A 14,055-nucleotide genomic window follows, 5' to 3' on the forward strand; every position below is an offset into this window, starting at 1 on the left:
ACTAAAATGCTCTATCATGTTGGAAAATAACACCAAACCCAACCCTAAACCTACCTGATAGTGTTAATGACAGCAGAAGTGATACTGTGCAACCATGCTGTTTTAACTTTCGTCTACATGGGTTTGAGGTGTTTTGTCAAACCATTATTTCACAGTAAAAAAAAAAAAAAAAAAACTTTTACTGTTGAAAAATTATTACTTTAAATGAACCCTTCCAAAATCTCTAAGATTGTTGCCATGTGGACTTACTAGACCATCTCATTCGAGCATTTTATTCTGAGAAGTAGTCTAGCCTTAGAGGGACTTGTCTAAGAAGACCACAGCCTCCCTAGGATACATCCCTCCAACTGGGAAGCACCCTAAAATGAGGGATGACTGGGGGAGGGGCTCAATTTGATTTTCTAGGGAGGGGCTAAATGTGGGGTCAAAGGGAAAAGGTTAAACTCGTATTAAAGGTGAAAAGTGCATCTTAAAATGATGCAGCAGCAGAAGGACTAACATGCATGTAACGATGTAGCAAAAAAAAAAAAAAAAAAAAAAAATATATATATATATATATATATATATATATATATATATATTTTTTTTTTTTTTTTTGCAGGCAGGATCAGAGAAGGCTCTGCATAAATTTCGCTAATCATCAGCAGAGTAATATCACATGACAATTATCACAATCAGTGTCAAACTAATTCCATTAATGATGAGCAAAAATGAAATTAAGTGGCAAGCAGCATAATGTGTGTTTTCCACCCCGATTCAGATGGCAAATATAAATGCTGTCTGTCTCCTCCACATCAAGATGATTCCAGTATGAATATGCTGCTGGTTTTAATAATTTTCTCTTTCAACAAACGGCACATTTGATGCAATTTAGGATCCATATGAGATGTCATATTAATAGATTGAGCCAGAATTCCACATGAAGGAACAATCGATCAAGTATTATACAGTTTTGTTAACATTTATTCCCAGAAAACATCGATTCAGGTTTAAAACTTCAAATTTCATAGAAGATAAACAGACAAAAAATGCATATTTTATATTTAGTTTGATCTCTTGAGATTGCCTAGCAACATTTTCTGAAGGCTAAATTTGAAAAATCTAAAAAAGATGCCCTTTTGTGTAAAATTTAATATTCAATAAAATGTTGAATTTGTTGAAAAAAAAAAAAAATCTGGCCTGTTTATGTCTGTGGTGTTATTCTATGTCTCCAGTCATTTTAGTGGTTTAAAGGACCAGTGAAGCACAGAACACCTTTTAGTGGAGAGCTATTGTATGATTTAAAAAAAAAAGCAGCAATTATCAGCAACAGTTAATACTGACCTACTGCAGTCATTGATGCAGTTACAAATGTCATACTGGGTATTTCTGCTCAAGTTGCATCAAATAAACCAGAAAAACTGTATATTTTAAATTAAATAATTCTGAATAATTCTGAACAATAATTGGTTATTGTGATATACTCTGATCTGATATAAACTTTTTTTTTTTCTATATTTTTATCTAGTCTCTTATAGTTGTCTCAACTGTTAAAGATTAACTTGCAACAACACATAAATGCTCATTTTTTTTCTTTTTATTTATTTATTTATTGACCTCTGACTTAAAGGGGAGGGATTTCTTAATATAAAGGCGGGGACTTATCATATCTCACATACTCTAGTGGTTCGTTGTTCCAGTGTCTCAAAATCAAGGTAATTACACAGCTATGAAAGTAAAGTGGAACATCAAACATCAACTCTACAGAGCACAACTCTGACGGCAGTGTGAGTGAGCTGATTATTGAGCTGATGAGATAATCACCACATCTAAAATAGAGAAAACACATCAGTATACAAATGATGGCAGATTAGATTCAAGTGGGGATGGGGGTATCATTCAACCCGTGCATTGCACAGGAGCTAATGCTAGTGAAATTAGCATGTTTTTGTCCTTCATCAGCTCTGATTGTAGAGCTAATTACTTCCCTTACAGGCGGCTAAAAGAGAGGCAGAACATACATGGGCACATTCAATCAGCCACATCATAAGTGAGAACCACAAGTGGATACATTGTGGTAACAATGTGATAACATTTCCTTAATGAAAGATTTGAACCCTCTGAGGTAACACCCCAGAGAAATATTCAATGAATTTCAGATCTGAGTCCTAATACTCTGAATCTGAAGTGATATTGAGTTGATATTTCTTACTTAATTGCTTGCTTGTGCAGGGATGAATTTGCTCGATGGTTTTAATTCAGTGGCGGTAATCGCTTCTGGCTAAAGGAAAGCTGCTAGCGCATGCTAAGAATGACTCAGATGATTCTGTCCTGATCTCAAAAATAAGTCTGATATAATAAGTAGTGCAGATAGTAATGTGATTATGAATGTCATACACAGCCTTCGGAGAGGTGTTTTGGCTCTGTTCCAAAAGCTAGCAAGCTGCCTTGCAGTCTACCGTCTGCATATTCATCTTTAAAAACAGCACCTTATGAGAAATGGAACCTCATTGGAACATTGGAATGATTTGCGAGGAACACAAAAAAGCATTCCTTGTGAAGCGCACTCAAATTACAATTTTTTCAATATGGTAAACAGTTAGCATGTTGCTTAACTAAGCTACATTGTAATACTCTAAAGCCCCTTTCACACTGCGATTCTGGAAAATACACGGGTAATGTGACCTGGCAATTGTTCCTGGGTCGTTAGATTTTGCCCCTTTCACACTGCCAGTGATTTCCCGGAATATGTGCATGCGTTCACACACAACCCGTAAAGGTCCCGAAATGACACGTGACATCAAGATGTGACGTGTAATGTATGAGTCGAAAACACTAGGCATGTTAACTTTCACTTAACATGCGGATAGTGAGGAGCTAACTTAAGCGTAAAACTGCATAGCTCTTACAAATAAAAAGTGAAATTTTAAAATAGTTTTTAAATAGCCCAGTCTTTATTTGTATATATATAGAGAGAGAGAGAGAGAGAGAGAGAGAAGCTTCTCAACAATTAATGAGATTGACCGAACACAGTAAGCAAAAAAAAAAAAAAAAATATTTGTAAAAACAATGGAAAAGGTATTGGTAGTTTTCTGCCATTAAATTTCTGGACATTTCCTTTTAACCCAGTGTAATGCGTAATAATAAGCAAAATAAATAAATAAATAAATAATAATCGTTCGTTAAACCCTGTTTTTACATATTTTTCTTCAATTGTAATCATATTTGTAATAATAATAATAAAAAAAAAAAAAATCGATTCATACATAACCTTAGTAGATAAAAAAAAAAAAAAAAATCACAATGCATTCTGAGATTGCATATTTTGTGAAGGATTTTGCATATTCTGTGAAGGCCTTGAAATTTAGCCAGTTGAAAAGGTTGCAGCCTTCAAATGAGATATGGTTAGTTATTAATATAACAGGTAGCCTTTGAGGTGCTTTTGAATGCTATAAGCAGATTACAAATAATTTATAGCTTACAACCTACTATCTTGTCATTTAGCGGATGTTTTTATCCTTAACGACTTTATTCTAAGTACACTCATTACGGGTATAGTTTCACGACGGCCCTGGGTACAGTTACCTAGCTCAGTGTCTGCACAAGCAGATTCATGAGTGAGGTAGACACCGCTGGGTCTCCGCAGAAGAAATACACTCATATTTTAAATTTGTAAGCCCCAATAATCTGCGTAAAGTTGTTTGACCTCTACACTTAGCCAAGTCTTACTGGAGTAATGCAAGAGTCTTGGCCTCTAGGCTGAGCTGGGATTATGGTAATTACAGTTATTATTTTTTCAATGTAAAGATGATCTGACATATTCATATTATGGCCATCCTGTCCTAGCTCTTGAAAGTTAAATTAAAAACAGGCTACGCTGACGTGACCTTCGGGAAAGATCCGGTCTCAACAGAGAGCCATCTCTCAGCACAGATACATTGGAAGGCATTCAAGGCAAAGTGCAAGTTGTTTGTTTTGATCTGGTTAGGGAATGAGATCTACTCTTTTGGGGATGATCCACTGTTGCCGCAAGGCTGCCTACGTACCTGTCCAGACAGGTAACCCTCTACCAATGAGGGAAGCTGGACCTTTCTCAGTGGGGCAGTGGGAGGGAGTTTAGCCTCAAGAGTCTAAACACTGGGGAGGGATGGCTCTGTCTTCTGAAACCTCGAGAGACACGTCTCTTATTATATGCTAACAACGCCTATGATGTTGTTTACTGCTGAGACCCACCACTTCACTCTGAGATGTTGCTTTCACTCGAGAAAGGTTTCCGGAATACATCAAGCACATATTAAATCTGAAATTAAAAACCAGTCATCCGTGACATTTGACACACAGACTTGGGTGCCAGAGGAATACCAACACAGTGGCCTGAAATCTCGCGACCACTTAAACAGATATCCAGAGAGACTCTGTGTGTGCGTGCGGCTAGATGGATTCGAGATGAGACTTACCATGAGCTGGATCAGGTGGACCAAACACCAGATTGTACCGCAGGATGTAGAAGTTATTCCACACGTACAGCTGGTTGTCTCGAGGGTTGTATTCCACAGCGGCGATGTACTGGTACTGGTTGGGGAAGTGGATGTCGATGTATTCGCCTCGGTTCAGTTTGGTGTTGTACATGTAGTCGATGAGGCTCTTACTGACTTCACTCTCATTGTCTTCATACGTGGATCGGACCACATACAGAACACCGCAGATCATGAAAGCATTGGAGGCCGATCGCTTGTCGTACGTGGTCTCCCAGGTGGCCTCGAAGCGAAGAGTGTAGGGGTTGAGCTGACTGATCACCATCATGCCATTGTTCTGCTCGGTGGCATAGATCACCCAAAGACCGTTTTCATCAACTGCCAAGTCGATGTCTGTTTTCCCACCCCACTTATATGGTGAGGTGTCATGATAGTTGGCGTTATTTATAATTGCCTCCCCACTTTTAATTCTGGTCCGAAGGTCAAATTTGACAATATTACGTGTCCTTTCCTTGTTAAAAAACACCGCCCCATCGTAAACCACAAATCCCGTGCCATCGACCCGATGGGGGAGTTTATACGTTGTAGTCTGTCGAGAGTTTTGAAAGTCATCGAGCGAGTTGTACTCAATAAGTGTATCTGTTCTGTAAGGGGTCCAGGGCATGAAATAAACCTTGTCTCCCGCCTGGAGAGGATCTTTGCACCACGACCCCGCTTGTTGCTCTGCCTCGTACAGAAACGACGGATCTCCAATGGCTTTCAGAGTTCCAGGACAAACAAAAACTAGTGATGAGAAGAACAGAGCAGAAAACAGTCAAACGTAAGCGAAGGCAGCTCACACTAGTTGAAAGCAGAGGGCAAAGTGCCGTCTGACTCTACATCACTCTGATAACTGGGTAGTCAGTGAAGACAGAAACACACACTAAGAAGTCTAACAGCTACCCACATTCACAAGCAGTAAAAGGCGCGAAGGATCTGCATCTGAAGGTTACTGAAGCTTAAAACGGAAGCAAAAACAGTTTTTTATGTGTCCGTAAGCGAACAGTTTCGGCTCACTGCTGCTTGGACATACTGAAGGGGAGTGATGGAGAAATCAAACCACAACCAAACACAAAGGAAAAAAGGAAGGAATACGACAAATCTGCCCTGCAAATAAAAGCAGACAACTAAATAAGGCTTGAGAAAGATGCAGAGAAGAGCAGCATACAGGCAGTCTCTGTCCTGAGCCAAGTTTTTCCACAGTTTTTACATCTTTCCTATGGGCCTAATGTTGTAATCATTTTACAGCATAAAGCAATTCCTTTCTCCTTAACAAAGACATGATAATCAAACATGTAGAAAGGGTGAAGTGAGAAAGCAAGAGAGACATGTAGAGAGTGAGAGAGAGAGAATTAGAAGAAGGGAAAGCGAGAAACGGTAGAGGTTGTGTAAGTCTATAGGAAACCTGTTACCAGAGCATGCTGGGAGTGTGGAGTGGGGCTGGGGTTTGAACAGGCAATAAAAGAGTGTGGACGACAGAAAGAGGAGGAGGAAATGGGGCATTTGTACCCTCAGCATTACTGCTAACATTTAATTTGTGCTTTATCATTTTCTTTTAAAGCTTCCCTCCGATTGCTGCTTGTGCACTGACCTTTACTAAAATACAAGACCCTTTCTGCTACTGCCAGCTATCGGAACAGCAAGAGTGGGCACAGGAAGGTTTTACAACCACAAAATGTATATATTAAAGAAAGAAAAACAAGGAGCTGATTGTGTCAGTGATTTACCTTTTTGCTCCACTTCTATTTTAAGCGTTGGAAGAGAGAATGAAAGGAGTGCAAGGGGAAAAAGAGATTAAAACGAATTAACCATCATGTCCATGATCACATGCAGTTAACATGTCATGAGGTTACGGGCATTATGCACAGAGCTACAGCTGTCAGAGGAAGAAGAGATCACAGTTAGACACCTTCAACACATGAAAGAGAGCAAGGTTAAAGAGTGTTCTGTCACAGTACAAAAGGACAGTGTATGTGGCATTGAAGACAAATCAATTTGGTGTTGTCAAGGGAAAGCTGCGGGGAAATACACCGGCTGAATTCTAGATAGCGGCGTATAGATTTTCATAAGAACTCAGGGACATCGACCAGGGAAATCTGAATTCCAGGTGGACAGATGGTAAGTTGGGCTGGAGGGAAACTCAAAACCAGAAAAATAAAGCTGTTCCTCAACTCTACAGTTCCTCCACAAAGCACAGAGTTCTTGTCAGCCTTTCTAGGCTTTATATGAACATTTGAATAGTCCGCTATGGCAGTATGCGGTTTCAATTTCCAACACAGAGTTTGTAAAATGTATTCTTACTTTTTAAAAGGATATATTTTCATGTTTCTTTCGGTCCAGATCAGGGTGGCAGTGAGAGATTGGCAGGCTGGTGCTTTTAACTTTTGAAAATCATGCGTCTGTCATTTCTAAGGTTACTTTAGGATTTCCTGATGAAAAAGAGCCATTTACTCACCCTCATGTCATTCCAAATACATCTACATCAAGTCTTCTTCTTTTGTGGAACACATGCTTTTAAATAATATCACTCTTATTCATGCAATTACAATGATGCTGTATGTTAACTTTGTAACATTTGAAACAATATTAGCTTCATGTCTCTCACACAAATCTATCAAAAGATTTGACATATGGTGTAGCACACATCATATGAACCCCTTTCATTATACTATTTATGGTGGACATTTATCATTTCAGAATTTATGTCTTTTACTTTAATTGTACTGAAATTAGTGGCCAGAATGTTCTTTAAAATTCACTTTTTTTGTGTGTGTTGCATGTAATTCATATGGGAATTGAACAGTTTGGAACGATACAACAGTGAGTAAAAAATGTATCTTTCATCTCTAATTTACAAGTGTAGTTTTTCTTATTTGTAAGTATAAAATTTAAGTGATTTTTTTTTGTGCCTGTTCCTCTGAATAAGTGCTACTTCAAAAATATACTGACTTGTCCATGGTTAAAAAGATTACAGTGAATTCTGAGTAAACGGTGCATAAGATCATTTTTCTTTGCCAACTTGGTACATATTTTTAATTGGTTTCATTAAATTACTATGCTAATACATTATGTTGGTCATCTGACTTCCAGATCTTTAAATATAATAGGACCTACTGGCAATCAAAAAAAAAAAAAAAATCATTCAGATTTCAGATTTTAAAGATCTTTTTTTCTTGGCTGAAATGGTGATGCATTATAAATATAACTTATTGTTTGGGAATGTAATTTCCAAACATCTTAACAAAGGATGTTTTTTTTAATAAGGGTTTTTTGTGTGTGTGTGTTTTTTTTTTTCCTTTTTTTAAGGCTCAGTTCTGGAGAAATTCTTATCATCATGGTTTTATGAGCCAATACACTGTCCTTCCAAATCCTTCCATATAGCACCAGATAAAGATTAAGAGAGATAAACAGAAAGGCAGACAGAAAGACAGAATGCAGGCAGACATTTAAACAGAATCTTGACAGTCTTCAGAAGTTTTATCTCATGAAGGCCATCTTCAGCATTTCAACATTTCCGACAATCTAAAGCTACATTTCTCAGACTTCCTTCTTGTCTTATTATGATCGTTCGACTAATGGTGTCCATTCTGTGGCCACAATGTCCAGGAGACATTGTTCTTTTACATAAAAGTCACAATTTTCTACAGAAGCTCTGTTTAGCATATTAATAAATCTCAAGAAACCAGTCCAGAACAAAGAAAAAAAAATGACAAAGAAAGAAGACATACAGTAATATAAAATATATATTTTGCAGAAAAGAAACTATATTTGTTTGTAGGACCATTGCATTGATATATATATATATATATATGTATATGTATGTATGTATATAATATTTTACATCATAAGTAATAGCATTGTAAGTGTAATTTCTGATGCACAGATTTGTTTTATATTAGTTATACTACTTTTTGTTGTGCTGCCTTTATGCTGATGTAATAAAGAAATACTATAATACAATATACTGTATTACAGTAATGACAGTCTAATGAGATTCACCTTTAAAAATAATGAACATTACGAAGAAAAAAAATATCTGGATGCATTACAGCAATAATATTTTTGGTGGGGAAATGTGCTTAATTGTCCTGAAAATAATACCATAATACAAAAAATCTTAATGGTCCATAAAATTGGTTTCAGTTTATTTATGGAAATTATATATTTGTTTTAATTTTGTGCATACTTGAATTAGGGTCAACTTAGATTCTGGACATGTTTACATCAGATTCACCTGCAGATAATGCAGTGCATCATTAGTTTGCACCCACAAACTGACTTTTAGGTTGAAACAAACAAACATAAATACATAAATACATACATACATACATACATAATTAGCCTTTGCCCTCTAAAAATAAAATAAGAAATAAGTTAATCATTAAAGTTAGTAATAGTAACCAGGTTACTAATGAGTTAGGTTAAAATGAATGAAATTATAGCGACATCCATCCACGGGGGAAATCATTTCTTGTTAAGTCAGCCAATACAATCTGGATGGATCTCAGAGTATGCAGTACACTTAATACCAGGACAAATCCTGTTCTCTGAGATACCGTTGGCCAAAGAACATCATGAACTGTTGCAACCAAACAAGACCAAATAAGAAAATTACTTCAAGTTAAAAAAAAAATAAAAAATCAGCAGCCTGGGGGTGACATGAGGGCTCTGGCGTCCTAGAGAGTCAAACTGTGATTAGTAAATAAAACAGTTACAGACCGCCTGGAAATGCCTAGAGGAGGTAATGCAAAAACATTAAGACACAAAAACAACAACAGCACAAAACCGTATTCTGTGAAGGTGCTCGCATCAGAAAAGACACGTGAACAATCACAGATATTCCTGGAGAAAAGCTGAAAAACACGATCCTTTATGAAACAGCAGCTTTTAAAATTGTGTGGATTTTGACTTCAATAACCCATAGATATGGATGTAGATTAAACTTATACTAAGCACTAAAATCCAGTGGGCCTTTGTTATTTTGGGATTGTGAAGGGAAATCTGCGGCAGAGAACCTCGTCTGGTATGTGAAGTCTCTGGAAACATTCTCTGAAAAGACGAGACAATTCAATCAGAGAATAATATTACTGTCTAATTGTTTAATGGAGCAAAACAATCCATACTCTTAATGTAATGGGAAATCTGAGAATAGAAGTGAGGCGTTTGTTTGGAGTTTGTTCATGTAAGATCCATGTGCAATCATTTGTCTTTTCTGACAGTCGTAAAGCTGTGGTTTCTTACGAGCAAAACACAGTGATCAAGCACTAACGAAAAACATCTTTGGTCTGTTTAGTAGTTGGCATAACACTGGCATATCTTTGCTTGGCCAATTCAGTTTTAAGGCCAAGAAAATCATGCTGGTCTGTCTCTGAGCAATTATATGTGCAAAGACCGGACGTCAGAGAATGCTGCTTTGCATTCATGTAGCGCGTATTGCTGTAATATTCCTGATAGATGAACGACTGCTAAAAAGTAACATTTCACAGGGAGAAAAACACATGGAAATGGTTTACATTTAACAGCTTATATTTTAGTTTTTATGAAATAATGTCAGGTTTAAACAAGGCAGCTAAAAGCATTTTATACCCAGCTCTGTGCACTACAACCACACCTGCATAAGGTGTGCAGAATGAAGTACAATGAAATACAATAATTAGAATGAAGCATTGCATCATAAGAACACATGAATAACAATTTATTTCCTCAAGGAAATAGCAGTGCTTCCAAGGCCGCAAACAAATAGTGTTTTAAGTTTTAAGCTTAGATTTGCCATAAATGAAATCCTGCATCAAATATGCTTTTGCTGTTTTCGTGACTCTCGTGCTCATCTCATTTTAAAAACACTGTTTTTAAAAGTGGTTCAATATGGTTAAATAGCAAGAAAGAAAAATCAGAATTCAGTAGATTAATTAATGCAGGAAAGAAGACTAATCCCAAATATTGTGACAATGCCGTCACTACCATAAATTGCAGATTATTATATAACACTCTCCTTCAAGAACATTTAGTTATACCAATTCCACCACCTTTCTAGTTTTCTATTATTATTATTATTATTATTATTATTATTATTATTATTATATGTAATAATATTAATATTTTATTTTATTTTACATTTTTGCTTATAAAAATACAGCAGATTTAACATTTTAGAATTAATATTATATATAGCAACATTTATTTGTTTGGTTAAAATGTATTACATTTATTTTAAATGCATATTAACCCATTTATGTACAGTAAGTGTTCAAAAGGAGTAATTTTAACCTTCTTCCACCTAGTTTGAGAATCTCCCACATGCCTTCTGGCAAACTGCAACCAAGATGTCTTTTCTATTTTTATTTTTTTATTTTTTAACAGTAGCTTTATCTTTGGCTTGGTCTCATAAAATTAGAGAAGCACCCAGGCAACAGTTGTTGTATGCACAGTCTCCAATCTCAGCCAGTGTAGATTGTAAATCATTGGTCTCTTGGTGGTCTCTCTCACCAGTCCTGCACGGTCACTTGGTTTTTGAGGACGGTCTAGGTAGATTTACAGCTGTGCCATACTCTTTCCATTTCTTAATTGTTGATTTAAGTGTACTCCAAGGGATATTCAGTGACTTGGAAGACATCTTGTATCCATCCCCTGCCTTGTGCTTTTAAATTACAATTCACTTTCACTGCTTGGAGTCCGCAAATTTCTGCAATAATGACTCACCAGAAGTTGGACCTTGCAGAGAGAGCTGTATTTATACTACAATCAAATGAAACCACTTAACTACTCACAAGTGATCTATTTAACTTTGACTTTGAAAATGAATTGGCTGTGCCAGTGATGGTTTAGGGGTATCCTTTTTTTTTTTTTTTTTGTGGATGCTACATTTGTTTTACTTTTGACATTAAAACTCTTTTTTTTTTTTCTATTAATCAGTTGCAAAATAAACTACACTAAATCCATTGTTAATGATATGAAATGACAAAGCCTGAAAAAGTGCCTAATGTGCATGTTTTATAAACACTGTTTTATCAAGGACAAACATCTGAATACTTGAAAAATGCATTTTAAGGCACGCTCATAAAAGAGTAACATAAAAAAAAAATAATAATTATATATTTAAAAAGACGGCTCATACTTACTATAGGGAACACATTCATACTGGACTTCAAGGTACTTATATGTTCCTGGGCAGGGGTCAGGAAAAACATCTGGTCCAGTGATGACGATGCACTGCGTTCTGTTGTTACACCTGGACGAAGCGAGAGTAAGATACAAGAAATCAGAAGAGTGAAACACAAAAGAAAACTATTTGCACCTGAGTATAAAGGAATATTCTGGATTGAATAAAAGCTGTATCAATAGAATTTGGAGTTGATACAGTGGAATCATATATTTCAATGGAAAATAATTATGAATGTCTGCATGATGGTACTGTATCTGTTTTAACAAAACATTTTCTGTGGTTAAAAAAAAAAAATGCTTGTATTGAACCCTGAACATTCCTTCATCAGTCAGCTGTGAGGACAATAGCATCAAACTAAGAGCGAGTGTGCACACAGCTGATGGACGGATGGATGGTGGCCCGGAGCGGGAGACAGATAAAAGACAGTGTGGATTAGCGGAGCGGATAGATGCCAAAGTGGCCATTTTCAACCCAACGACAAAGATAAACAGCCTCATCTATGAGTGTTCATACCTGCCAGCACATGAGTTATACATCTGTATGAATCCCCCCTGAGGTCAGGCTGATTGTACCTATGATGGATTCATTTTCCTCATATGCCATTTCACTCGGAATGAACTAACCATCCCTCCACTGCCTGTTTAACAGGAAGTCATGCAGAAGGTGGTTTATGCGGGTTCTAGGAACTAAAATTAAGCACATAAATAAAAGATAAAGTGCAGAAATGATCGCATGGCTTACAGACACAGTGTACAGTGAGATGTTGAAAAAGGAGAGGCAGTATCGTCCATCAATCTGCGTCACATTGTTCCTGAGGTCTGCGCCTATTCTGTCCGCTGGATAAATTCATTTTATTCATTTTAGAACCAAAAAGGTTTTAAAGGCTTTTTTTATTATTATTATTTTTATTGTTCTTAAAAAAAAAAAAAAAAAAATAGTATTATAATTTTATATTAATTTGAATATTATTATAATTTAAAACAACTGCTTATATTTATATATATTTTACATTTTAATTTATTCCTTTGAGGCTAATCTGAATTTTCAGCAGCCATGACTCAAGTCTTTAGTGTAACATGATCATTAATATGCTGATTTATTGCTCAAGAAACTATTTTATTATTATTACTGAAGAAATTAATTAATTAATTAATTAATTTATTTATTTATTTGTGAAATTTTTCCTTCATAATGAAAATAAATCTTTTGTAATACTATAAGATCAAATAAATAAATACAGAACCTTGGTACTAGTGGTGTTTATTATTACCAGAATATATTGTAGATTTAAAACATGAAAGACTGCTGGGTGCTGTATGCATGCTGTATAATCTTACAGTTTCTGAGGAAAAAGCAGGATGATTGTCCTAATTTAGAGGAAAAGAATCTGGAAACAAAGGTCTTTGCTTTGGGAATAAAGAGCATGTTTTACTGTTAGCGCAGCGCGGGGGGTGAATTAGCCTGCTGGCGTTTTTTCTGACCTGGCCCTGGGGTAGCATCTCTTCCTGCAGTAATTTCTCTTTACCTCAGCATGTGACTCTGACAATTCATTTGTCTTATGTTCTATTTGCTAATAAACAAGTGGACTTTCTTTTTTTTTCTTTTTCGTAAAAGCAGCAAAGCACGTGGAACAGAGTCCTACTCCGTCCACAGCTGTGAATTCCCAGCGGTCATGTTTGAAGATGAGAATTTATACATAGACACGAGCTTTGCTGAAAAACACGTCGCTCATATGGGAGTTTCTTTATTAACGAGCACTCATATGTGGTAACAGATGAGAATATCAGCATGTTTACCCATATAAATGAATTATGGATCTAAAATTATAACACACGGCCAAAGCTGGAGCCATAACGTGGCGATTGGTTGTTTGGTTATTTGTAGTTGTATTGCAAGGAGACTGTTCCCATTCATATTTCATTCAGTCACAATGTGCTGTTCATTTGCATAATGTTCCATATTAATAAATTATGATCACAAATTATGTTAAAAAAGAGAAAAGATTAATATTAACTTCTGGAGTCAACATAATGGCTAACAAAGTTTTCTTATTTTAGAAAGCTTGCCTTGATACAGAATAGATCAAAAAGTGATTTTCTTTTTTTTTTTGAATGAATGAATGAATGAAGCAAGCAAAAAATAACTGTGATTCACTCATTTATTTGTTGTTTTAATTATTTTAATTGATTATTGCTTTGTAGTGATAAAATGTCATTCTTAATAAACAACTTTTAAACAATTAATTCCAAGGCTGGTTTACTGGATATATGAAGTTTACTTTTTTTTTTTTTTTTTTTTTTTTTTTTTTTATAAATGACACTTCGGATTAAAGTTTTGTTTTCTAATTCAATGACATTCATACATTTTAAAATGTGGAAAGACTGTCCAAATACAGTTTGG

At 35.8% G+C, this 14,055-nt stretch overlaps 1 protein-coding gene across 29 annotated transcripts in view; it reads right to left on the reverse strand.

Moving 5' to 3' along the window:
* The window catches only part of LOC109076469 (adhesion G protein-coupled receptor L2-like), a 107,944-nt gene that overhangs the window by 45,221 nt on the left and 48,668 nt on the right, over positions 1-14,055 (reverse strand). For 23 of the 29 annotated variants that reach the window (XR_006161082.1, XR_006161081.1, XM_042765979.1 and 20 more), the window contains exons 4-6: positions 11,612-11,721; positions 6,221-6,235; positions 4,437-5,237 (exon numbers count right to left, since the gene is read on the reverse strand). Coding sequence is in view for 27 of the 29 variants with exons in the window: in XM_042765979.1 (XP_042621913.1) it covers positions 4,437-5,237; positions 6,221-6,235; positions 11,612-11,721 (926 nt within the window). In the remaining 2 variants the exon portion in view is untranslated. The remainder of the gene's footprint in view (positions 1-4,436; positions 5,238-6,220; positions 6,236-11,611; positions 11,722-14,055) is intronic. The other 6 variants (XM_042765995.1, XM_042765997.1, XM_042765973.1 and 3 more) reach the window with 1 other exon arrangement.

Source organism: Cyprinus carpio, chromosome A11 (genome assembly GCF_018340385.1).
Source record: "Cyprinus carpio isolate SPL01 chromosome A11, ASM1834038v1, whole genome shotgun sequence".
Taxonomy (NCBI): domain Eukaryota; kingdom Metazoa; phylum Chordata; class Actinopteri; order Cypriniformes; family Cyprinidae; genus Cyprinus; species Cyprinus carpio.